This window comes from Peromyscus leucopus, chromosome 14, assembly GCF_004664715.2.
Source record: "Peromyscus leucopus breed LL Stock chromosome 14, UCI_PerLeu_2.1, whole genome shotgun sequence".
Classification (NCBI taxonomy): domain Eukaryota; kingdom Metazoa; phylum Chordata; class Mammalia; order Rodentia; family Cricetidae; genus Peromyscus; species Peromyscus leucopus.
This window is the reverse complement of record NC_051075.1, coordinates 79,170,990-79,197,522: the sequence shown is the minus strand read 5'-3', so window position 1 is coordinate 79,197,522 and position 26,533 is coordinate 79,170,990. Positions and strand designations below refer to the sequence as shown.

The window sequence follows — 26,533 nt, the reverse complement described above, 5'->3', positions numbered from 1 at the left end:
AAAGGAATACTTTGAAGAGCAGCAAGGGCGCTTTACTACCGAGCATCCTCCAGCCCTCCCTCCTCACAGTCTCTTCACGTGAAGAAGGCACAGCTGACATTCAACAGCCGGTGCTCTGCTGCTGCTCCACGAGTTAGGACAGCCTAACTCAGTGGCTCCTGCCTTCCCTGCCCTCATACAGCTGGTCAGCTACCCGGGAGCGTCCGAGAAGGAAAGGGACTCTGGAGTGGCATTTCTCAAGGTAGTAGAGAAGGGTCACTTTCCAGGGTTTTTGTAAAATGCAAAAAGACAAATTACTAGGATAAGGAAATATGAAAACAAGAGAAAAAACAAACTTTTTCATTAGCATCTACCCACTTGCCTGACACACTCTAAAAGCCGAACCTGGCTGCACAGGCACACCCAAGCTGCTCTGGTGAAGCGACGGGCCTGCTGGTGGCCTCTCTCCAGGGAAATGGCACCCAGCCTGCTACAGCAAGGCCAGGTAGGGTAAGTTCATCTCTTTACCTCCCTGTGTGTACCAGCAAGGAAGGGATCTCACTGAGGTCTCTGCACCAGGAGACAGCAAAGGGGAGAGTAGAGACAATCAAGAAGCGCACAGCACAGCCGGGCCAGATAAGGAGCAGTCCGTCTGCACGCTGGCACGGAGCGCCCTGGGAAGCAGGCAAGCGGGTCTCCACGTAAAGCACCATGGTAGATGTGAAGTACACGGGTGTAAAAGCAAGCAGGCGAGGACTGCTGTCCATGAGTGTGCCACACTCACCTCAACAATGTCCTCCACGTCGAAGCACACATCAAAGGCCAGCTCGATGTCGTGCTCCGGCAGTATAGGGGCCTCCGTAGTTGAATTCCATCCCAAACCACAAAGGACCCCAGTGTAGCATTTTCCATCACGGTCAACTCTGAAGGGCATTGAGAGGAGGTAAGCTAAGCCACTATTTCAGGGCTAGATATGTGACTAATAAAGCTACCTGGTGTTTTTCTAGCACCAGTATTGTAACTAAATTATGTGATTCCTTGATTTTTACAAGGAAATACAGACTAAATATCACTATAAGGATATAAGTTAAATATTCATATTAACACAATGTTGGGTTTCTTACACACATTTTTAAAATTATATGTTGTGTATGAGTGTTTTGTCCACATCTATGTATGTATACCACATGCATGTCTGGTGCCCTCAGAAGCCAGAAGAGGACGTTGGAGTTACAAATGGTTGTGAGCTGCCACGTGGGTGCTGGGAACCTCTGGAAGAGCAGCTAATGTTCTTAACCACTGAGCCATCTCTCCAGTCCTTAAGGCTGGGTTTTTAATTCTCTCTGGAGCAGATGCGGTAATAAGAAACCTCCTTTATCAGACTAATAAAAGAGAGGGAATCCTGCGTGTAAGTAAACTTAAGGCTGAAAACTAGAATTCAGACTTATAGATTAGGTGTTATTTGCTTTGTAAAACAGTCAGAAAATGTTTTAGGTCCAGCAGGTGACTCTGAATAAGGGCTCCTGCTTCCAAGCCTAACAACCTGAGTTCAATCTCAGGGACCCACATGACAGAAGGAGAGAACAAACTCCTATAAATTCTCCACTGACCTCCATTTGCACACTGTGGCACACATATGCAAAATATATATAAATGCAATAAAATGGGCTGGAGAGTGGCTCAGCAGTTAAGAGTATCACTGCCCTTGCCAAGGACCTGAGTTCAGTTCCTGTCACTCACATGGTGGCTCAAAACAACCTGTAACTCCAGAGCTTACTCACCTCCTCTTCTGACCTCATCTGGCACTGGGCATGCACACAGTGTACGTACATGTGTATATACATTAACAGGCAAAAACACTCATACACATAATATAAAATAAATAAATCTAAAATATTTTTCTTAAATGCAATAAAATGTTTTCTTATATTCTAAATTCTTCTACATTATTAATGTAATTTATTATTTTTCAATTTATACAAACCCTTTTTATAAGAAACCAGTTTTTTTAGATCATCACAGCACCTCACTCTGGTCGTTCTCATGTAGTAACGTGTGTGGGGCCGTCCCTGGGTGGGTGGGCCTGGCTTCTATAAGAAAGCAGACTGAGCAAGCCATGAGGAGCAAGCAGGTAAGCAGCACGCTTCATGGCCTCTACATCAGCTCCCGCCTCCGGTTCCTGCCCTGCTTGAGTTCCTGCCCTGCCTTCCCTCAGTGATGAACTGTGACGTGGGAGCGTAAGCGGAACAAGCCCTGCCCTCCCCAGGTTGCCTTGCTCATGGTGCTGCAGCACATCAAGTGTGACCTAAGACAGTGACTGAAGTTAACACAGCACCTCACTCCACACAGAGGATGCTATGAGGCCCATAACGCTGACATGAAACCTAAGAGAGTGACTTTCTCATCACACAGGTCTCTGGACTCAAGTCTGGGTGGAAATCCATGTTGGATATTTGCATAAAAGCTACAATCTACTTAGTGGTTCTCATCTTTACTTCCCAGTTCCCACGGGAAGAGAAGCTCACAGGACTCCTCACTGGCAACCGGACACCAAAAAGCCCGTAGACAATAGAACGCCCCTTTTATTTCCTATCCCATGTTTCCACCTTCATGTCATATTTCTTTTGCCTAGTTTTACTTTAGTGCCCTGTAACGCTGCCTGCACCTTTACAAACCTTTGAGGTGCGCTTTAGATCAGTCGGAACAACAGACGCCCCTCTCCTTCAGCAGACCCACACCCCAACAAGCCTGTCTACGTCCATCACTTTTCTTGTCGCTGTGACAAACACTAACAGAAGCACCCTAAGTGATGGGGTTTATTCTGGTTCAGTGTCAGGGGAGTTCTAGTCCACCATGGCAGGAAGACAGGGTAGAGTGACAGCTGCTGGTTCACACTGCAGCAGGCAGGAAGTAGAGAAAGCAGGCAAGGACAGGAAGTTTGTATGTCTTCCCAGAACTGTGATCTTACCTCTACCATGTAGGCCTCAAGTCCCAAAGGCTCCACAGCCTCCCAGGACAGTGCCTTCCAAGCATGTGGGACACACCCCAGACTCAAACCACACCAGCATCCAAGTCAAAAATACCCAAAGTGGAAAATGCATTGTTTACACTCGGCCTTCTGAGTGCACACTGACATGCTGGCCATGACACTCAGGACCATCATGCTACTACAGTAAGTAGCCTGGAGCTTGCTGGCATCACTAACCACAGAACCTGAACAAGTGTTACTTTGGTATCACCACAAAACTAAAACTTACGAGGTCAAACTCCCCTAAGTCAGGGGCCATGAGCAATCACACTGAAGCACAGAGAAAACTGGAGCAATACAAGATGGATTAGAGACCAGCTCCTCTGTGGCTGTTTCCTCTTCCTTTCCCCACCTAGAGTCTGACTGTGCACGCGGACAAAATGGAGACCCACACCTACCTCAGCTCCATCACCGGTGCAAACAGCATGCTGAGGAGAGCTGGGAGGCCCGGGATGTGAGGCATCAGGGAGGTCTCTCTCAGGAGCATGGTAGACCCTGCCGCACAGCAGACAGCCGGCATCAGACCCGCGTCACACACTGCTCAGGGTGTGACAGGGTAGAGCCCTGCTAACCCTCCTAACCCAGCCGGCTCATCTGCTGAGTCTGGCCACTTGGGTCCCCTCCAAGGAACCTATGTCCTGTCTTTAGCTCCCACGCATCCTACAGATAGATTCGTGGACACGCTTAGGTATTTATCCCTGAAGAGAGTTACTCATTTAGTTACTGTTTTCTTTATTCTCTTGTTAGGCTATCTTATCAGAATTTCCTACAGCCAAGAACGCTGTAGACAATCATGGAAGAATAAGAATCATTTCATTCCCACAACCTTGTATAAAACAAAAAGTAGTAATTTCATTTCTTAAATTTGCATTGGCCATTGCACTCAGGAAATAGCTTAATGAAGTTTGGAGGGATGGTTCAGTGGTTAAGAGTGCTTACTGTTCTGGCAGAGGACCCAGATTCACTTCCCAGCACCTACAAGGTGGCTCACAACCATCTATAACTCCAGTTCCAGGGTATCTGACGCCTCTTCTGACTTCCATAGGCTCCTGTGCACATGTGGTTCATGTACACACTCAGACACATGCAAACAAAATTAAATATTTTTCTTAAAAAAGAAAATAGCTGAACAGTGTAATACATAAGCATAAATCCACCCACTGATTACAAGTTAAACTGCTCCAAGTAATGAAGTCAAGGGAAAGGAGAAGTACACAGATAGCAGGTGTCATCTCGTTACCAGTCTCGTTAACTGAGAGTGACGCTGCAACCAGCATCCTCTGGTGCAGGTCGGCGGGGCTGTCACTGATGACGACAGAGTTGATGCTCTCTTTCTCAATCCACACACATCTGGGAAGAAGCAGCAGGGCACAAGCTGTTGCCCCACTGTCCAGGTGATGGAGCATGCCAGCCTGTAAGTGAATCTCAGAAAGATGGTTGCACAGGCAAATGCCATGACCCCCACAGGCCCCGGGCCCTCCTTGTACCAGTTCTCACCCTTCCTTTCCCCACTGTGCTGATATTTTATTTGTGCTCTAATAAATAAAGCTTGCCTAAAGGTCAGAGGAAAAAGCCAGCCATTAGAAGTAAATACAAAAGTCATGCAATGTTAGCACACGCCTTTAATCCTATCACTTGGCAGGCAGGGATCTGTCTGGATCTATGTGAGTTCAAGGCCACACTGGGAACAGGGCCAGGCGCAGTGGCACACGCATTAAATTCCAACACGACTTAACCATGGAGGTCTGGAGGTCTATACAGACAGACAGGAAGTGATAGAGCTGGGCAGGAAGAGGAACTGATATAGCTGGACAGAGAGCAAATCAGATGGCAGAACAGCAAGGCATATAGGCGTGGGTAGACAGGAAGTATCTCGCCTTTGGAATCTTCAGAGTTGGTGAGGTGAGGTTAGCTGTGGCTGTTCCTATTCCTCTGATCTCTCTAAGGCTTTAACTCCAATTTCTGGCCTCTATGTCTACCTAGGGAATGTTCTGTTCTCTGACCTCAGATAAGTTTGTTAGGATGCACAATATATTGGAGGACACAATGTCACCACAGCCTACCTCTAGGTACCATCCATCCCAGAGCTCTCAAACCTGTTTTCGTACCCTTGCTCTATCAGGCCCCACAGCCCCTGAAGCTACTGCCTGAATTCCAGCTGATCGGGCACAGTGTGGCCCATCCATCTGCCCCACCTCCTCTGAGCAGATGTGGGCAGCGGCTCCAAGACATGGTTAAGCTTCTTGTCTGTCATCACTGCATCTAGCTGTGTTCCATTTCTGAAAGAGCTCATGAGGCTGCTGGTGTCCACACCACTTCTCCGGCTTCAGGTTACACTGGGAAGCAGCCCCATAGCCTGCTCTTACCAAGAATTCAGTGTGTTCTTCAGATGTCACTGTGTGTGCAGACTTCCTGGAGACAGGGCCGGCCTGAGGACCTGCCCTGCTACCAGGATGCCTACTGCTAGTCCTCAGAAGAGCTCAGAGAAGCCATGTTCACCCAGAGGGTCCTTATAAAATGTAATACGTTTGGACACTTCTGAAAGGAGCCTTAGGAAAGCTGCCATCTGGCCCTCGTCTGCAGCCCCTTCGCCCCCACCCCATCCTCAGCTGTACTTCACTCACTCAGAGTTCTCAGACACAAACTCTCACATGCAGGCCCAGGCACCGTCACTAGAAGCGCCCCTCTGTCCCCTACACCACACATAGCAAATGCCTTATGGCCTTTGGGATTCAGAAGGCTCTGGAAAACCTCAAGCATGGACTGCAAAGTGTAGCCAGGACCCTAGATGCTTCCGTGTATCCCAGGTCCCTGACAAGAGCCCTGTCACCCTCTACACTGTGTCACTACTTTTCTGTCACTATTCAGCCTACAGTGTTATTGAAGATGACAGCTGCATTCTCTTTACCACTGTTTCCCAGATCAAAACTGCTTCCAGACAACAGGTCACTCAGCAGTCCCGGCACAGAGGGACACCCCCCCCCCCCCCCCCCCCCCCCGCGCGCGCCCCGTTGAGTGACATCTATAATCGGAATAGAAGAAACTGTCCACTGCAGAACTGTTCTCACTGGGAAGGGAAACAATGCCTCGGATCTGACGGAGGAGGGAGGATGTCAGGAGCGGGCTAAAACATTCTTGCAGCTTACATACAAAGTCAAGCTAGTTTCTAATGAGGTCTACAGATAAATAAAACATTTCATAGGAAAATGAATTCAATCTTACCTGAATTTGGATATTCTGGTCAGACTATGACACTTCAGTTCATAGGGGTTAAAAGGCCCGTGGAGAACAACCTACATATACAAACTGTACGTCACCAACACACAACAGCCCCTGAACACACAGGGTGCAGTCCCGACGCCGGTTCACACCTAACGGCATTGGGGTCTGGGGCACAAACCTATCATCTCAGTTCTCAGAAAACAGAGGCAGGAGGATTATGAGTTCAAGGCCCACTTGAGCTAGCTGACAAGACTGTCTCAAAGGAAAGAAGAAAAAAGAAAAAAGTAATTTTGCATCGGGGGAACAGATTCAGAGGAGAAGCACTTGTCCAGCATGAAGAAAGTCCTGGACTCAATCCCCAGCACCACAAAGGATTAAAAAGAAAAAGGAAGGAGGAGGAGAAGGGGAGGAAGATAGAAAGGAAAGAGGAAGAAGAGAAGGAAGAGGAGGAGCAGGAAGAAGAAAACAAGAGGAAGAGGAGGAGAGGCTGGGGAAGAAAGAGCAGCGGGACGCCTCAGCAGGTGCAGAAGGACCTGAAGGACCTGAGCTCGAGTCCCAGGACCCACGTGGAAGAGAGGACTGACTCACACACAAACAGTAACAGTAACAATAATAACAAGGTAGAAAACCAAACAAGGAAGACCAGGCACAGCGGCAGATGCCTCCGACCCAGCACGCAGACTCTGAGGCCCGATGGTCGTCGGTGCAAAGCAGCCTGGGATCCATGGATGAACCCGGTCTCAAAGAGTAAACAGCAAGGCCGGGAGACGTCCAGTGGGTAAATACACCTGCTGCCAAGCCCAGGGATCCGAGTTCGATCTCCACATCCCACATGGTGGAAAGAGCCAACTCCCACAAGCAGTCTTCTGACTTCCACAGGTACACCACAGCACACGCATGCCCCCACACACACATACACACACACACACACACACACACACACACACACACACACACACACACAAATGTAATTAAAAATGAAAATAAAATAAAATACACAGGAAGAAGGAAAACCCATCATGCAACCCAGCTGCAATCCTTGGCAAATAACACAGAATGGATAAGCCTATCTTAAGAGCGTATTTTAAATAGGTCCTATAAATTACCTTGCAGTTTGGAGCGCCCAGCCGATTGGAAGCAAAGCTCTCCAACAGAATCCGGATGAGATGTTTCTCGTCATCCTTCATAGGAGAGGACATAGAAGCATCCGGCATGGTTTCCACCGACTTAGCAAAGAAACCCTTGAGGACTTCAGAGCTTTGCTGAACAGAACAAGAAATGTTTATTAAAAGCAAAAATTGAAGCAAAAGCATGAATTTCATATAGCTATATTATTATTCTGATTTTAATGCCATGAATATGCAGGTAGATTATTTTTGTTTGAATTTTAAAATGAACTTGATAAAATAAAGACTTTAACTACATTTCCAACATAATAGGACTTTAGAGGAACAACTATTTTTCAGAAAAGAACTCATACACATTAAAAGCAACTACCTTAATAAAAATGATTTATTTGTGGGCTAGAGAGATGGCTCAGTGGTTAAAGAGTACCAGCTATTCTTCCAGAGGACCTGAGTTCAAGTTCCAGCACCCTCCTAGCAGCTCACAATTGTCTGTCACTCCAGTCCCAGGGGCTCTGTGGACACTAGGTATGTATGAGGTCCAGACACACATGCACGTGAAACAGTCATACACATAGAATAATTTTTAATCTTAAAGAATAATTTATTTGTTGAGTATACTGGCTTACAAACAACAGAGGGTCTACTTATGTTTATTAGATAAATATCAGAATGTAAGAGAAGGGAAGACTCTTTGTCAAAGATAATTTAGGACACGATTATTACTTTTCTTTTTAAAAGACATTATCTTCTATAGCCCAAGATGGCCTCAAACTTGATTTTATAGCTGAGGACGACCTTGAACTTCTGATCCTTCTGTCTCCATTTCTTGAGAGCTGGGATTCAGGGCCTGCTTCATGTGCCCAGTTTACAGATTCTTACTGTGTGCTCTATTTACAGACCACCTGCTTTCCCCTGCTGATTTCAGAGGCAGTGAAACTCTGTCTCTTATACACTCATAACAGTACCCGGCACTAAGTAAGCACACACACTTCTGAATAAACAAATGAATATAAACTCAAGACACTTCCAATCCCAAGAAGCTGAGACAGGGTCTGGAGAGATGGCTCACAGTTAAAAGAGGGTACTGCTCTTGTACAAGTTCTGAGTTCAGTTCCCAATACCCCCATAGTTTCATAACTGCCTGGAACTCCAGCTTCAAGGAGATATGGAACCCCTTTCTGAACTCTATGAACCCTTGTAATCACATGTTCAGGCACACACAAATATACATAATTAAAAAAATAATAACTGGGCATGCCTGTAACCCAGAACTGAAGAGGCAGAGGCAGGCACATTTTTTTGAGGTTCAAGTCAGCCTAACCCTGATCTACACAGTGAGTGCCAGGCTAATCAGGGCTGTATGATAAGACTCAGTCAGAAATAAATAGATATCCCTATTGGCAGATCATATGATACTATATGTTAGAGATCCTTTTTTGGTAGATCCTTTCTACCAAAAAAATTCTAGAAATGATAAACAATTCAACAATGTGGCAGAATACAGAATCAACTTGCACAAATCAACAGTTTTTTTATGCACCAATAACAAACACACAGAGATCATGAAATACTTGTATTCACAGTAGCCTCAAATAAAACAAAACATGTAGGAATAAGCCTAACCAAGGAAGGGAAGAACCTCTGCAATGAAGACTTTCAACCTCTGAGGAAAGAGACAGAGGAAGACACTAGAAAATGGAAAGATGTCCCATGCTCATGGATTGGTAGAATTAACACTGTTAAAGCACCATTTTTCCAAAAGCTATTTATAGATTCAGTGCAACTCTAATCAAAATCCCTACACATTCTTCACAGAAACAGAAAAGGCTATCCTAAAATTCATACCGAACCACAAAAAAAATCCCAAATAGCTAAAGCAATCCTGAGTCCAAAAAAAAAAAAAGCAGCCATGTTGGCGGGATTACCATTCCAGAGTTCCAGATCCATTACCGAGCAACAGTAATGACAGTGTGACACCGCCAGAGAAGCAGCTGTGCAGACCGACGGGAGAAGACACAACGACTAACTATGAGTGCATGTGACTGCAGCATTGACATCTGACGAAGAGGTAAAAAAGACACTGGAGAAAAGACAGACCCTTCCACAGACGGTCCTGGGAAAGCTGAGATACACACAGAGAAGAATGAACAGACCTGTGTCTGTCACACTCACAGAAATGTTCAAAGACCTCAATGTGAGGCAACACTGGAACTCTTGGAAGAAAACAGGCAGAACCCTAAAGACCTTCAAACAGGACTCCACTTACCCAGGAATTAAGACAAGTGAGACTTCCTCAAACTGAAAAGTTTCTTGCACAGCTAAACAATCAACCCAGTGAGGAGGAAGGCCATGGAGAGGGAGAGAATCTTTACAATATACAAAGAACTCAAAAAACAGAGTCAAAAAAAAAAAAAAAAAAAAACAAAAACAAAAAAAAAAACAACCAAAAAAACAAAAACTAATCTTTAAAAATGGGCTATGGATCTGAAGAGATAGTTCCCAAAAGAAATAAAAAAAAGTCTCAAAAATGTTCATTGGCTTTAGTAATTAGGGAAATGCAAATCAAAATAGCTTCGAGGTTTCATCTTACCCCAGCCGGAATGGCCATGATCAACAAAGCAACAGACAGCAGATAGCAGAGAGGATATGAGGAACCTCATTCATGGTCGGTGTGACGGCAAGCTGGTGCAGCCGCTTTGGAAACCAGTATGGAGACTTCTCAAAAATCTAAAAATAAATCTACCACAACCTAGCTATACCATTCCTTGGCATATGCCCAAAGCACGTGACATCCTACTCTACCCTAAACTGATAACGGATAATGAAAATGGGTACATATGAACAATGACCTACTATTCAGCTGTAAGTAAAAATGAAATAATAGAACTTTCATGTAAATGAATACTATATTGAGTGAGGTAACTGACCCAGAGAGACAAATGTCCCAGGTTTTCTCTCATCTGTGGTTCCTAGCTCCAAACTTTTGGATTTGGGTATTTCACTTGGAATAACCACAGAAAGCAGGAGAGTTCAAATAGAGGACTAGAGAAGGAATGAGGACAGAGATGACATGAAGGGGGAGGTGGGAAAAGCAAGGGGACGGCGGCTTTAAATGGGAGGAGGATGGGGAGGTCAACAGAGAAAGAAAAGGAGGGATGAGGGGAAATGACACTAAGGGCCGGTGTAGAGGCGTACGCCTTTAATCTCAGTGTGTGGGAGAACAGAGGCAGGCGGATCTCTGTGAGTCTGAGGTCAGCCTGGTCTACAGAGTGAGTTCCAGGACAGCCGCACAGGGAGACCCTGTTTGGAGGATATCAAACAAACAGAACGTTAAGGATATTTTAAAAAGCCACACAGAATCGTATCTTATATTTGCCTACATTTACATATAACACATGTATACATATGTATATAGTTTAATGAAGTTATGCTACTTGGAGTGGCAATGCTCCCCTCAAGAGCCACTGACAGTCTAACAAAAACCTCAGCACCAGGCATAAGAAACCTCCTTTTGAGTGTTTGGTCAGTGGAGTCCAAGAGACTCCCCAAACAACATAGGCTATTGCTGGTGCCTTTGCTTGCCTCCCAGAAGTTGAAGCTAAGTCCCTACTGCTGAAGACACCATGCACTTCAGACACAGGACTCGGACGACTTGAGCTGGGTCTGACCTGAACGTCTCCTCCCCGAGGACGAGCTGACACAGTACCAGAAGGTGCTACACAAGCTGCCAAGGGAGCAAAGCAACCAACCGTCCTTCCCAGCTCTGACACCTATGAACCACGACAGTGACCAGCACGGCAGGAGATCCCTGACGGGGCAGCAGTGGCGCTGACATCTTGGTGGTAAGCAGTACTCAGTAGTCAATGGGACTTAAGGCCTGCTCAACAGGAAGGAACTTAGGCCTGGGACTGGAAACCTGGCCAAGCACTTGTGGCTAGTGAGGTCATAGATCTTAGAGAAGAAACTACTCCTGTCACTGTTGGGAGAGAAGCAAGCCTTGGGTGAGTGTGTAAAGTGCAGAGGAAGTCCAGAGTGAATGTGTATTGTTGACACGGGCATGGCCTGAGACCACTGAAAATTGGCAATGCCTTCTGGTCTGAGTCCAAATATTGCAAGAACTAGTGTATACAAATGACTGAACAACTGCAGCTTCCTCCTCCTGGACATTGGCAGCCTGACATCTCTCACCTACAGACCCCCTACCAAGACTCTCAGCTCCTCCCCAAGGTGCTGTACTTCAAACAGCTGTGGCCATTGGTGCCACTCCACCAGCGAGCACACGGCCCGCCTGACTGCAACTTTTCTGGACCTATGTCTATGTGTCTGTCCTTCTTCCATCAGCCCAGTCAGGTTTCCAGACCCAATTTGCAAGGAACATGGTATGCCACTTAATTAAACCAATATCTACCCTAAATTCATTCTAAATACTAATACAGGTAATTATAGCTCTCACGCCTCATTAACAAAGCACCTTTGCAGTGGACAGAGATCATTCTAGAAAGCCACAACTGGTTAATGCAGAGGGGAACTCATCAGCCCCAGCTAACACGTCTACAACACAAAGGCCACACCTACAGCTCAGGGAGCACTGTGGGGTTGGTGGAGAGACTCTAAGAGGCCAGGGAATCTGCTTCACGGTTGCTACTACTAGAAATGAGAGGGAAGCTACAACCACGAACCCTCAACAACATGGCTGTCTGAGCAGCCTGAAGAGCTGGGCAATGACCACATCAACAGTCAGGCTAACTTGGAAAGGGGAACCTCACAGGGCCCCACCTCTAGACGAAGAGCCACAGGAAATCAATGACTTTTGAGAGGGAAAATTAGTTTTCCCTGAGATTAAGCCCCTAATTGGTTATCTAATACAAAGTGGTCGGTGGCCCTAAAACCATGCACATACAAGCAACACTAAATGAACTCAACAGGCTGTAGTATATGTTTACAAGTTAATATACATGTGCAGTAACAACAAAGAAACAGAGGAGGGGTGAGGGGAAGGGAGGAATTGCAAGAAGGAGGGGAATGATGTAATTGTATTTTAATTTTTGAAAATTTGCAAATAAAAAAGCTTAAAAAAGTTAAAAGAAAATTTGAAATGCTTAATATACATGAGATGTTTGTTGGTTACTTGCATTATGGAAATAACTTTTAGAATTAATTTAAAAGATAAAACTCAAATGTAGAATGTGTTCAAATTAATTTTCACTTCTAAAAGAAAATAATTGATTAGGAAGCTGCCCAAAATAGCATGCATCTACCATAATGCAGTCCCCAAGAAATGAAAAAGACAGTTTAAATCAGTAGTTCTCACCCTGTGGGTCTCGACCCCTTTGGGGGCACATATCAGATATTTATAGTATGATCCATAACAGTAGCAAAATCACAGTTATGAAGTAACAATGAAAGTAATTTTATGGTTGGGGTCATCACATGACAAATTATATTAAAGGTCCCCCTCCCTCACCTGCCCAGCCTCCCCGCACACTCTGGTGCTTTCACAGAGAAGGTTCATACTTTGGACTCATAGGACTCCTCTGCGAGCTCAGCGTGGCCCTCGCTGATGAGAACGTCTCTGATGTTGACGGCATCCTGGGCACCCGAGTACCGGTACACGTCCACATGCAGGACGCTGTGTACAACCGAGAACACCTTCACCAGGAGCGGACAGCCGCTGACCAGGGAGGCGAAGCGCCCGTTGGCCCCGCCGCTCCAGTGCTCTCCACAGATAAGAGACTTTGCTGACGGTCGCATTTTGCAGATTTTGAATTCCAAAGCCTATGGGACAGAGAGAAAAGCACACTCAAAGAGTTTCGTAAATGGACAAAACGCTAATACTAAATTCTACTGAAATGTGACTTTGTTAATCAGCATTCCAAAAAAGTAAGTCCTGAAAACTATGAGTAGTGAGAGTTTCCAGCTAAAAACAAACATGGCTTCACTTTTTTTATTTTTTAATTAATCAATTTAGTTATTTATTTTGAAGAGAGTCTATGGCTGACTTGGAACTCACTCTGTAGACCAGGCTGTCCTGAACTCAAAGAGACCCACTCACTTACCTCTGCCACTCCAGTGTTGGGACTAAAGGCACGTGTCAGCACACCAGGCCGGCTTCCCCTTTATCACGGCATTGGTTTAGCATAAACATGAGTGTGTTCTTGCTGGGGAAAGGTCATGCAAGACTGCTGCATCCAACGTCAACAGAGCCTTGCAAACAGTACCGGAAAAAGACACCGGCGGAACGGCCACCATAGGTTCGTACATTTGAGTGCTTAGCCTCCAGGGAGTGGGACTTGTTGAAAGGATTAGAAAGACTTCTAATCATGTGTGGCCTTGTTGGAGGAAGTGTGGTTTCAAAAGCCCACATGGGTCTCTCTCTCAGCTACTACTCCAGCACCACGGCCTGCTTGCCACCAGGCTCTCTTCCACGATGACAATGGACTAAGCCTCCAAAACTGTGAGCAAGGCCCCCAATTAAATGCTTTCTTTTGGCCTTGGCCATGGTCTCACAGCAACAGAACGGTAACTAAGATGACCCCACTGAATTAAAAGTTTCCCTTGCTCAAAGTTAGAGCCTCCATACATTCTGACTTCCTCCAGGACTAATAATGGCAGTGATATGATGACAATGTAATTTCTAACAGTAGACACCACACTTGGCTGGTGTAACCCAGTCCTTCTCTGTTATGGACTTCTAGCCAGTTTCCTTCTGGTACCCAACACTCATTCCACAGAATCTCCTCTGCCTTACCTGAAATGGAAGCTCCAGAAACTGACAGGGGATCTCCCTCAGCAGATCTAGGTCTACGTGAGACCTATTCCCATAGTCTACAAAGAACACCTACAAGATAGAGAAAACAAATACTGACTCTAAAGAGGATCTCAACAGGGTCTCCTCCAACAGTGGGAACGCAGTGGCCTTCTGAGTCTGCAACGACACAGACAGAGGAGATGCTTTCCAATCCCTCTAGCAGTAACCACTCTGCACTTCTTCATTTGGTTTATTTATTCATTTATGGTCTTTTCAGAGAGGCTATCTCTATGTATGTAGCCTTGGCTGTTACAGAATACACTATATAGACCAGGCTGGCCTTGAATTCACAGAGGCCTGCTTACACCTCCCAAGTGCTGGGATTAAAGGTGTGTGCCACCACATCCAGCTGTTAATCACTTCATGCTTCATTCCTACCTTTAACAACACAAGATTTTCTACTTTGTATGTGTATGTGCGCCACACACATGCAATGTCCATGAAGGTCAGAAGAGGGTCCCCAGGATCCCCAGGTCTGGAGTTACAGACAGTTGTGAGTCACCATGTGGGTGCTGGAAATCGAACCTAGGTCCCCTGGAAGAGCAGTCAGTGCTCTTAACCACTGAGCCATCGCTCTAGTCCCAAGATTTTCTATAAATTTCTAGGCTTATTTCCTTTCTTTCTCAGTGATCTGTTAACAGAAAAACATACCTCAGCAGAATTTCCAGAGACATAAAGGATTTGAGCTCTAAAGTAGCTCTCCTTGTTGTAGTCAGTAAAAGGGGCCAGGCAAACCAAGTCTGGGTGTGGGTGGACAGGCAGAGGGACCAGTTCTAGCCGGTTTATCTCAGCAGTCAGTTTTTTCAGAAGCTCTGCGTTCCTTTCATCAATCCTGTACCCCCAGAAGTGCCCGACTTCTACCACCTGGAAGGGAAGAGCAGGCACAGAAATAAGGACTACAAATGGGTCCGCCGAGCCCTTTTAACAGGCTTCTTTCTGCGCCCATGTGTGCTCTCTTCCACTGGTTTTAAGATAAGGTCTCAGTGTGTAGCTCTGGCTTGCTTAGAATTCTTTATGAAGACTAAGCTAGCCTCACATTCACCGCAACCTGCCTCTGCCTCCTAAGTATTGGGATTAAAGGTGTGTTCCACCAAGCTGGCTATTTTAGCAATTTAAATACCTTGACATTCTAAAAATTAACTTTGATTCAAGAATAAATTCTTGCTTTCCATTTTGTCCACATTCTAATTTGACAAGCACAGTCATTCACACTCAGCCACATTCACCAGATGAGTTAGTCAGCGTACAAGTGCACACATATGAACCTGTGTGCATGACCAGTTTCTACTGGAGGCAGGAAGGGACTCAGTGGCACTCTCACCTCAGTGACATCAACTGTCAGGAGGAGATCTGCAACTGTCCGGGGTCTGGCCAAGGTATTGAATGAGACTTGCATGGGATCTACAGTCTGCTTCTGGAAGTCCACATTCACCCTGAGTAACGTAAGTTTAAAAAAAGAAAATAAAAATCTGTAAAAAACACTTGCATATGTGAATTTCCACTTGACCTACTCTGACACTTCCAGAGCTACAGTTTGGTTCTTTGGCCCCTAAGAACTTATGCCTATGCTGTACTGGCCTATGGTAATAGTGTCTTTGAGAGGTAGGGTCCAGGCCCCAGTTAATGAGACCAGCCAAGCATGGACTAAAACCTCTGAAGCAATGAGCCAAAACTTTTCCTCTTGCAAGCTGATCATCTCAGGTATTTGTCACAGAATGGAAAACTGATATAACCAGAAATATTAAGTTTGGTCTCACTTCAAAAGGGAATTTTTGATGGCTTCCTGGACTGTCCTGGAAGCAGTGCATATCCTAATATTACCCACTCCCCTCCAAGGATACGTTCTCAAAGACAAAATATCTACTTTCAAGAATATAAACTGTCTATATAATTTCTACTTTTTCATTTCAGAAAACTAACTAGAAAAGGAAGAAGCCAGGATGTAACTCAGTAGAGTGCTTGCCTCGGTGTGATCCCCAGTACAGCATAAACCTGAGTGTGCATGCTGCGATCTCAGATGCACAAGCTGGAAGAAGGGGCTGGAGGGAGGCTTTGTGGTGAAGAGCAGTAGTGTTCCTCCAGAGGACTGCGGCTCACCTGTCAGCCCCCATGTCAGGCAGCTCACCACTGCCTACAACTCCAGCTCCAGGAGGACCCAAGGCCTCTAGTCTTCACAGGCACCCACAAATAGACACAAATATTCATAATTAAAAATAATAGGTGGGCCAGGCAGTGGTGGTGCATGCCTTTAATCCGAGCACTTAGGAGGCAGAGGCAGTCAGATCCCTGAGTTCAAGGCCAGCCTCGTGTACAGAGTGAGTTCCAGGACAGCCAGGGATACACTGAGAAACCTTGCCTTGAAAACAAAACAGACCAAAGGCATAAATATGTTTTATTTATTTATTTTTTTTAATTTGGAAGCAGGAGAGCAGAAGTAGTTCCTTGTCATCCTAACTACAGAAGTTTGAGGCCAGCCTAGGCTACATGAGACCTTGACTTTAAAAAGAGCCCATACTCAGCTCAATATTATGCTAATATAAAATACATGATTATTTAACAAGCTCTAGAAATATCATTCACCTCTTAAAGCAGTAAGACAGTAAATGATACAGGATAAAAAAAAACCAATTTAATAAATATAAAACTTTCCTCTTGATATTTTTATCCTAAAATAAAGGGAAAGGATGGTAGGAGAGAACTGATCCAACTCTTCCGTATTTTGATAAGGAGGTTGGCAATCACCCAGCCTCAGGCACAAATGTCAGCAGTCTGATTTTGACAAGGATAGACAGGTACCTTTGAAGACTAAACCTATGCTTCTCCCCAGTGATCAGAAACAAAACCCCTGAAACCCCTGGCCAGCCAGCCCAGCCAGATGGATGAGCTTCCACTTCACTGGGTGATCTTGTCTCCAACAGTCAGAAAGACAGCCTGCCGCCCTGTCCTCCACACACACACTAACAAGGGCATAACCACACACTGGGTGGACCTAGAGTAGCTATGAAGGCACCATCTCTCCTTCACCAATTGCTCACACGAATTCAAGCTCCTTCCTTCCAAAATTACAAAGATTACACAAAGAGATAATTTAGACTTTGAAAAAGCAGTGAATAAAACCGGGCATGGGATCTCTGTGAGTTTGAGGCCAGTCTGGACCACATAAAAAGTTCCAGGCCAGCCAAGGCTACATTGTGGGAACACACTTGGGAACTGGTACCGTGGAATCTTCTGGAAATACCTTGTGTTCCTGAGCTTTGACACCGACCCGCCCTGCACTTTCCCTTCGACCTCCTCTGCGGCATGAACGCTGAGCTCAAGGGGCACTTTTAACTGGGACATCTTGACGGCCAAGTTCACAGCAGGCAGGGTTTTAAATCTCTCTGTCGGATTCCGTGAAAACTCGACAAAGGCTCTGCTCCAGAAATATGAATTAAAACATAAATTCATCAGACATCTAGTAAATAAGAACCACATACTAATTTCTCCCAAGGTTAGGCAGAAATTCTCACTGAATACTCCTCAAAATGCTAATAACTCTTCATTTTAATTAGTCAATAAAAATATTAGTTGGTTAAAAGACATGAGCTGAGGGAAATAAGTCATGGTGACAAGTCACTGAGGCCAGGCCTTATCCTTGTACCACACAATGCAGAAAGAACATACATGCAAGTTCCAGCCATGGATCTTAGTTTCCACAGCTCCAGCATAAGGCCAGTGTCCTTTTCCAAGACTAAGACATGGATGCAGAGTACCATACGAGTGTACAGCCAGTAAGTTTGGCATGCCCATTTTAAGTAAGTACTAGGTTAGTTAGTAAGTAACGTTGACACAACATCCCACCCCTTCCCACTCACTCCCCAGGTGCCACTGTGCCTGCACATCACAGCTTCCGCAAAGAGCAGGCTGCTTCATGGAGCGGAAGCACAGTCATCATTCTTTGATTACTGTTTTATGTCTCTAACTGGTCCTGGCATAACCAAACAAAACAGTTGCTTTCCCCTGAAGTGCTGGTGTAACATTTCTATTGTGACTAAAAAGCCAAAAATATGAGGAACGCACGAGACTCTGGGCTCAGTCATCAGCTCTCGGAAAAGAAAAAACAAACCACCTTTTTTCCTAGTCAATTTAAAAACTGTAATCTTATGCACATAAGCATTTCCTTTTGGAAACAAAAGCTCTGGGTGATTCTTTTAACCAACCATTTGTCACTGACCCGCTAATAAAATAGGGTCCAACTGACTGAGTTTCTGCCCTCTGCGTCTTCCAAAGTCATTCGTGACAAGTAAGTATGAGCTGAGGAAGCACACAGACAAACTCTGCCCTTTCAGGCTTCCCCCATGGCCACAAAGAACTGGATGAGTGGTTTGCCATGGAAATCTGGGGATGGGCACTAAAGAGAAGACCCCTGCAGAGAAGCAGGGCTCGAGTGCTCTATGCCACATAGTGTTAAAGGAGCCTCCCTGCTGCAGCACAGGCCACCAGCACGGTTCCTTTAGGACATACAGCTGGAAAGAATGGTGACACCCACTGACAACATGATAAACTCAAGTTTCATTGGAGAGCTAGGCCAGCAACCTCCTAGGAAGACCCACTCTACACACATCCAGCACTAAGAGACCTCACGCACATGTACAATGGAGTGATTCTTTTGTGATTGCAGCTGACAACGAACGTCCACTACTTACTTAGCACCATCAAATACAATGGATTTGACTTGACCACACTGTCTAAAGAGAGACTGCAGTTGTTTGTAGTAAAGAAATCCATAGGGAGGAATGTGTTTTAGCTGTAAGACAGAACACAGTACACGTCAGAGCCATTAGTAAGGACTACTGAACAGTCCTAACACCCAGGGCCAGAAGCACTATTAGTTGCTCTCATTTGCAAGCTCAGCCTGTATAAATTCATGACAAACTTGGCCTATCAGTGTACCTAACAACTGCATGACTTTAAATCATAACTAAGTTTAACCAAAAAAATACATAAAATAAAGGCTAGTTTCCCTCTTGTTGAAACAGTTCAAAAGTCAAATGCAGTAAAAGTTTTGTTTTTGTTTTGGTTTGGTTTTTTGCTTTCATGTTGTTACTTTAAAATAATCACACTAACTACAGCTTCCTGAAACCTCACACTCCTGATAGAGCGTGACAGGAGCAATGAAGGAAGATGGACTGCTCATCACCAGGGGTTGGTCCCTCCTCGTGGCAGCAGGGCCAGGCTCCTCCTCCCCAGTGGTCTCAACTCCATCTGCTTCAAAGCACTGCCAGCACTCTCTGCCCTCTCCAACCCTCATGACCACCCATGTCCTAAGCTCTGGTTCCAATGAGGTGTACACTGACGGTCCCTGATGAGCCAAAGTCTCCACCAGCTGCAGGCAGAACAGGAAGTAAGAGCCTGGACCCAAGTCCAAATTCAAGTCCCACGGAATTGCTACCTTACAATGTTGGGATGATGGGAAAGCCTTCATTTTAAAGGGTTAATGTGAAGCTCAGAGAAGAATAAATTTCAAAAGCACTTGGCTTCTCATAGAAGTGCTAAAGCAAAACCAGCTACGATTTAGTTTGTGTGACACACGGTCGGTCATGTATCAGGGGACTAGACTGGCTGGCACTGGCAGTGTGTCTGAAGTAGGGTCCTGTGGGGCCTTTCCCCTGCACACAGCTGAAGGACAGACAGACCCAGCAGAATGACTTCAGAAGAAGCTAATCAAAGAGCTTTCTCCACAGGGAGAAGCTACAAAAAGCATGGTGTCCAAGCTGACAGTCTTCGGAGCTACAGAGGCGAACGGCAGCCTTTTAAGTGGAAATCCTTCCCAGGCACAAACTGCCCTTGCATCCTTCTCACTTGCTGTGCTCTTCCAAGACCTGCACTTGGAATGTTCCAGAATCTGTGGCTCTGTTCTTGTCAATCTTCAGGAGCTCCACAGTTGAGAAAGTAGTGTAAGAGTACCCAGAACTAAAGTGAGCAACAACTGAAAACTTACTATAAGCTGGGAGCTAACTTTACCAAGTGCTTATCATTGCCCTAAGTCAACCAAGAAGTCTAAGGAAAGCCCAGTTCTAAAGTATGTGGTTTCAGTGGCCACATGCTACTGCCGTGTCAACAAATGACCCTTAATAAACCCAGCGGTCAGTGCCCACGGCTCATCATCAGACCCCCCAGCTCTGCTCACAGCAGCTCATGCTGCTTACATGCCATCCCTGGGTCATACCCTCCAGTACAGACTTCAAGGGGCCTCAGAGCTGAACTTAACATTCTCTAAGTAGTTCTGTTGGGCATCAGGGCAGGGGTCACTGCTATTAAGTCACAACAGTAAGCTGCCAACCAGTAACATTTTACTTTGTGTACAGCTGTTGTTAACTAATGAAGTGCTCTTAAGGGCCTCAAATCATTGAAACAGCACATGATCAAATCAGCATTCACCCTGAATAAATAATTTATCGAGGCCTCTCTGTAAAATGGGAGTCTATAAAATGAAGAAGAGCTGGTAAGGAAGTAGAGGTCTCTGAGAGGCCGGCTAAGGCCAGCACTCACATAGCATTTACTAGGCACCAGCTGCACCATGGGCAGACCATTTTAAAACCTATATTCACACTGTTCTCCTTGGACAGCTTCCCGTGTCACCTACCACAACTGTCGTCTTTGGGTCTTTGCCGGCCAATTCCCTCACTGCCATCTCCTCATCTGGCTGTCCAAAAGTAAAGTAATTTGGATAAAAAGCACCTGCCAGTACAACCTGGAAAAGAAGCATGTGTTCAGGTCTTCTTCCCACCATGTTCTCATCTCACCCTGAGCACTCGCACAGCCTGGAACACACAGTACACAAAGATGCATCTCTCATGCACCCTGTTATTCCTCCCTGACAGACATAGCACCTGGACCTTTCCTTCAGAATGGCTGGATTCTTCTGACAATAGAGCAAATGAGGACTCAACAACAGCACACTAAGCCCTTTCTTTCTCCACCCTCACTCCACAACAGTTCCAACAAGCCGGGCCCTCTCCCAGGTCTGTAGAATAATTTCAGTTGGAACTCTCCAGCTGGGCAGCAAGCGGCATCTAATGTCCACATCTAAACGGCACCCTGCAGAATCCTTTCTTCGGTAAGAATCTGCCCACGTGAAACACAGCCACAGAGGGTCCTCCCTGGCCCTGTGGCCACTTCACACCCGCAGAAGAACTAGTGTTCCCATTGCACCTGGTTACAGGTGTCTACCTCAAACCCTTTTTGGATGCCTGTAGTGGTTTGAGTGAGAATGGCCTCCATAGGCACATGTATTTGAATGCTTGGACTCCAGTTGGTGGAACTGTTTGGGAAGAATTAGGAGGTGTGGCCTCTTGGAGGAGGTGTGTCAATGTGGGTGGGCTTTGAGGTTTCACAAGGCTCACACCATTCGCTCTCTCTGTCTCATATACCTTTGGATCAGATGGTAAGCTCCCAGCTACTGCTCAGGCACGATGTCTGCAGGCCTCCCAGCTTCCATGCTCCAAACCTTGATGGTCATGGACTCACCCTCTGAACTGTAAGCCCTCAAAAAACTCTTTATATAAGTTGCCTTGGTCTTGGTGTCTCTTCACAGCAATAGGACAGTAACTAAGGCAATGCAATGCTAACCCTACTCTGAAGGCCTATGACAGAGCATTGTTCTTGGGCAAGACATGCATCTCTATAAAGTTCATGGAAGGTTCTACCCCACAGCCAGTTATCTGCTTCATGACCCAGAGCTAAAGGTATCTTCTCAGCATAAGAGAGCTGTTCCACACACAGCAGCAGGGCATGTGTATTCTCTGGGCCTCACAGCAAAAGGCCTATCCCTGATGCACGGTGACAGGTGCACAAGCTCACTGGGGAAAAGCAGCAGGCCGAGGTCATAAAGGCCGAGGTCATGACGCAACCAGAAAGGGCGTAAACAAGGGAGCTGAGAATGGCTGCTGGTTCCCACACACAGGATCACCATGGCACCAAATCTCAGGGGTACAGCTGGCACCGGCAGTAGGGGAGAGCACGCACAGTCTCAACCACAGCCTGAGTGAGAGCAGCAACTGTGGGTGGCCACTCCTTTCAGCCCAGCACTCGGAAGGCAGAGGGAGGAAGACCTCTATTAAGCCAAGGCCAGCCGGGTCTACATGGCAAGTTCCTGGCCATCCAAGGTTACATAGTAAGACCCTATCTCAGAAAGAAAGCGAGGAGGGGAGGGGGAGCCACTAAAAGGAAGCCCGGCACACCTGCAGGATGAAGCGCTGCTTGTATGGATACTCTTGGTCCAAGACAGGATGGCGAGGATCCACAAACATGTTGAACTGTGAGATCCTGTTCTTCAGTTCTTCATATAGCTCAGCCACCTGAAGTGCACACTGAAATGTGATGTCTCGAAGCACAAATGACACTCACGAGTAGTAAAAACAAATGCACACAACAGGGAAGGTTACACATCACAACTACAGAGTCAAAGCCATAAGGATACCAGCAGCGCAGCCAGACAGCACGACTGTGCCCCAGAGCCTCAGCTTATGCATGTGATTCAATCTACAATCACAAGAACAACCTGTAGCAGGCCTTCTTGGACCACCAGACCCCAAATCATGATATGGAGATTTGTTGTTACTTATGAATGCTCAGCCTTAGCTTGGGCTTGTTTCTAGCTAGGTTTTTTTTAACTTAAATTAACCCATTTCTATTCATGTATGTGCTGCCCCAAGGCTCGTTTACCTCATCAATGTACTGTCCATCCTCATTTCCTGCTTCCTCCATGTCTGGCTGTCTGGCCCTCTATGTAGCCCTGGTCTGACCAAGAACTCACACTCTGTAGACCAGGCTTCCCTTGAACTCACAGAGATCTGCCTGCCTCTGCCTCCCAAGAGCTGGGATTAAAGGTGTGCGCCACTACACCGGGCTTTGGAGTCTGTTTTGTGTTGGTCAACTACCCCTGTACACGAGGCCTGTCCCGGAGTATGATTGCTAGCAAGTCCATTCCTTCACTGACATCAGAGCCTACTTCTTCAGGATTCCAGTGTATAGTGAAGACCAGCTGAGACATCCTTGTAGATTCAATAACTATTGGATTGTTGGACCTTCTATTTGTAGGCAGCTGTTGTTGGATTAGCTGGACCACACTCTAATAAATCCCGTAGGTAGGTAGGTAGATATATACATACATAGAGATAAATAGGTAGGTAGATATAGACAGCTACAGATAGGTATGTAGGAAGATATATATAGATATAGATATTAATTCTATAAGTTCTGTTCCTCCAGAGAACAGACTAATACAAGCTGCACATGTACATGCACTCCCACAAATACCCACAAGCCTCAGGCCAGTTTCACTATAAATCTACTGCAAATTTTCTGGAGAAAACACGGGCAACCAGAACTCAGCAATGTTAAGATATCATCAAGAAGGTTCACTCCATGAACAAGTTGGAATCAACAGCACAAAGCCCATAATGTGTTTACTTATGTTAATCAGTTAATAATGAAAAGACCACATGCTTATCTTGATAAGTACTAAAAAGATGGCTGCCAAGATTACACATGTTCTTCAAAAAGTAACATTTAGGGAGGATTTCTGGAGCCGAGCAGTGGTCACTGCAGGCGTTTTTTACTCCACACGGCCTCCTGCCAACGGTGGGAACGGGCAGGGATTTGCTCCCATACCCGGGCACTGCTGGTGCTTCTTGGACAGATTTGAAGTCAGTTTATTTGATTAACCAAGTCAAAGGAGTCATAGCTTACCTCTCTGATTCTCTTTATCTGAATGTAATTTAGCCGTCCCCAGTCGAGTTCATCCTTTAGACACATAAAAGCACAGTATCCAATGTGAGGCCGTAAGTCAGAGGTTACTTTGCCACTATACATCCCATCTAGAGCCTCAACAAGGACCAAGCTCCCGCCATGTTCAACAGTGCACTTGTGTGACCACATATAGGATGTCTTCCGAAAGAACTGCCAACCTCACACTGGAGCCCCAAACACAAGATCCAGACCACAAACACTATACAGGGTGACTCTTCATATGCAGTCACCTGGCCCCAAAATCAAAGGCAGAATGCCTCAGCTGGAAAAAGACTTGTCACACTGTAGGAACAGGGAAGATTAAAGACCCACTGAGGCACAGCAAAGCTACACATAGGCATGCCTACCAGTGGTTTTGGAGCCTAATTACTTTAGAAGAAAAAGCCTTATCTGAAAAGCAAGGAAACACAGGCTCCTGTTGAACCAGGGTCATGAGTTCTGAGCCACCTTGTTGAGCAGGCTGTGCAGCGGGAGCAGAGCTGTGGAGCAGAGTCCCACTCTGGTAGCCGGACAGCTTCCTCTTCCTTTCTACAAGCCACTGAAGAGCAGCGGCCCCCAACAGGACCTGGTCACTAATGTCCTGGCCTGCCCCTCCCAGAGGACAGCATGGAGCAGCTACCATAGTGACTCAGGTCTTAGTGCCACCACAGTGCACAGGCAGTGACAGACTTGCAGAGAATCTGGTCATCACTAGCCATCAGTGAGGCAACAAGGAGGAAATGAACCAACCTTGGGATGTCGCAGCTCTCCTCGCTGTCTGCAAGCCTGCCAGGCCTAAAACAACACAATCACAGTTTCAAAATAACTCACTAGCTAGTTGAATTCAATTCCAATGTCAACACATGGTTGAACAGAGAACATCTACAAATCTACTATTTTTAATCAACTTGGGGAGATTGACTGGCACCCACGCACTGGTCCCTCCTGCACTTGTTACTTTGTGCTGGCCATCAGAAGCCCTTACCAACACCAGGAGAAGAAAGAACTCTCCATTCTCATAGCCAGGGTGTGAAAACACACTGCTGGTGTTTAGCCACCTCCACCTCCAAAAGATACCACAGACTAACCTTGAACGCCTCCACAAGTGCCAGGCAGTCACTCTTACTGCTACCTGAGAAGTGCACTTTGTTCCTGCAAACAAATTAATGAAGTGTCATCTGGTGCCATTAGGAAGGCAGCCCCTCACGGTAAGAATGTTCAATACCTATATCCATCCAGATGCTGCCGAAAAGGCATGGTGAAAAAATTCTTCAGAGAAAGAGCTGCCGCTAGAGACAAAAACAGAGGATGTAGTCTGCCTGCCCACCCCAACACACCCTTCCCCACACCCGAGCCCACTTACCTATAATAAGACACTCATCCAGGCACCCGAACACGTGGCCCAGCACAATGAGTTTACCCAGCTGCTGGCTCACAGGCAGCTGCGCCAGCACTCTTCCCAAGAAGGTCAACTCGCCGTCGTGGGGGTTCTCATCTTCTCTCTGCCCACTAACTGCCAGCGCTCCAACCTTATGAAATAAGTCAGTGCCACTAGTGAGCGCTGGCACAGCCACACTCCCTTTTCCTTAAGGCAGAAGTGCAAGCCAGGCGAGCTGTTCTGAAGACAGCTAAGCTAACTCCAACAGGCTCACGGCTCCAGTGTGCTCCCAAACTCACCCACCCTTCAGTGTTTTTAGGAGGCATGTCCACCACTGGGGACAGCAGCCAAGGAGACTTGCCCAAGTCCACCCAGGCCCAAGCTTAAGCCATGTGGCACACAGAGAAAAACAGGGTTCGGGGGCACAGGCACTCACCACAAGCACTCCAACTCTTAGAAACCATCTGAGGGGAGACATGATTGGCATCACAGCTTTTGAGGGTCAGAAGCAGAATATCCCTGACCTCCAGTAAACAGTGTGCAGACTAGGAATACAGCTGGTTCCAGGGCCAGGCAGGGCAAGTCACAAGAGCTGAGCTTGAGTCACAAGTGGTCCAAGGACAGTGAAATGGGAAGAGAATTTCAAGCAGTGGGTGGGCAGGAGGGCTAGGACATGGTGAAGGAACAAAACTCAAGAGCAAACGCAGACTAGCGGTGACCAAAAAGAATGCCGGATGCTTCTCAGGGTGGGGCCATAGGAAGGAGAGGTGGCAGGCTTCAGGAACACCAACAAGGCAAATCTGAAGAGCAGACCTGGTACTGGAGCCACACACTAAGCGTTTATAACAACTAATGACTCTAAGGATTATGAAACTTAGGCTCCCCACAAAGCAAAAGTCTTAGCTTTCCATCACTAAGTCATTTCACAAGTCCTACCTCCTTTAATAGAAGAATGGTTCGCTCAATGTCACTCAGACTAGGTGGAGACAGGGCAGTTGCCAACAGAGCTCTTGGTTCACCCATGTCAAGTAACTTCACTTTCAATATTGTGCTTCCCAGTGGACAACGCTGAAAAGAACAGAATTTCAATTCAGAGATGATAAGGTAACTAAACCAACTAACCTCATGCTCCAGAGAGAATATGCCCAGGAGAGGAGGGGAGGAGAGAAGCAACAGAGAAGAACAATAGGGAGGGTAAGAAAGAAGGCAGGAGGAAGCTG

The 26,533-nt window shown here is 46.2% G+C and overlaps 1 protein-coding gene across 3 annotated transcripts in view; it reads right to left on the bottom strand.

Annotated features, from left to right (window-relative positions):
* Window positions 1-26,533, bottom strand: part of Tdrd9 (tudor domain containing 9) — a 106,096-nt gene that overhangs the window by 12,887 nt on the left and 66,676 nt on the right. Inside the window, exons 15-33 of one of the 3 annotated variants that reach the window (XM_037210879.1) lie at window positions 26,250-26,381; window positions 25,299-25,464; window positions 25,161-25,224; window positions 25,024-25,087; window positions 24,686-24,730; window positions 23,897-23,950; window positions 22,387-22,503; window positions 20,790-20,897; window positions 18,850-18,950; window positions 17,403-17,576; window positions 15,486-15,597; window positions 14,816-15,028; window positions 14,105-14,194; window positions 12,871-13,131; window positions 7,336-7,491; window positions 6,230-6,300; window positions 4,248-4,393; window positions 3,406-3,502; window positions 764-902 (exon numbers count right to left, since the gene is read on the bottom strand). In XM_037210879.1, coding sequence (XP_037066774.1) covers window positions 764-902; window positions 3,406-3,502; window positions 4,248-4,393; window positions 6,230-6,300; window positions 7,336-7,491; window positions 12,871-13,131; window positions 14,105-14,194; window positions 14,816-15,028; window positions 15,486-15,597; window positions 17,403-17,576; window positions 18,850-18,950; window positions 20,790-20,897; window positions 22,387-22,503; window positions 23,897-23,950; window positions 24,686-24,730; window positions 25,024-25,087; window positions 25,161-25,224; window positions 25,299-25,464; window positions 26,250-26,381 — 2,310 coding nt within the window. Of the gene's footprint in view, window positions 1-763; window positions 903-3,405; window positions 3,503-4,247; window positions 4,394-6,229; window positions 6,301-7,335; window positions 7,492-12,870; window positions 13,132-14,104; window positions 14,195-14,815; window positions 15,029-15,485; window positions 15,598-17,402; window positions 17,577-18,849; window positions 18,951-20,789; window positions 20,898-22,386; window positions 22,504-23,896; window positions 23,951-24,685; window positions 24,731-25,023; window positions 25,088-25,160; window positions 25,225-25,298; window positions 25,465-26,249; window positions 26,382-26,533 lie in introns of those variants that run through there. The other 2 variants (XM_028883716.2, XM_037210880.1) reach the window with 2 other exon arrangements.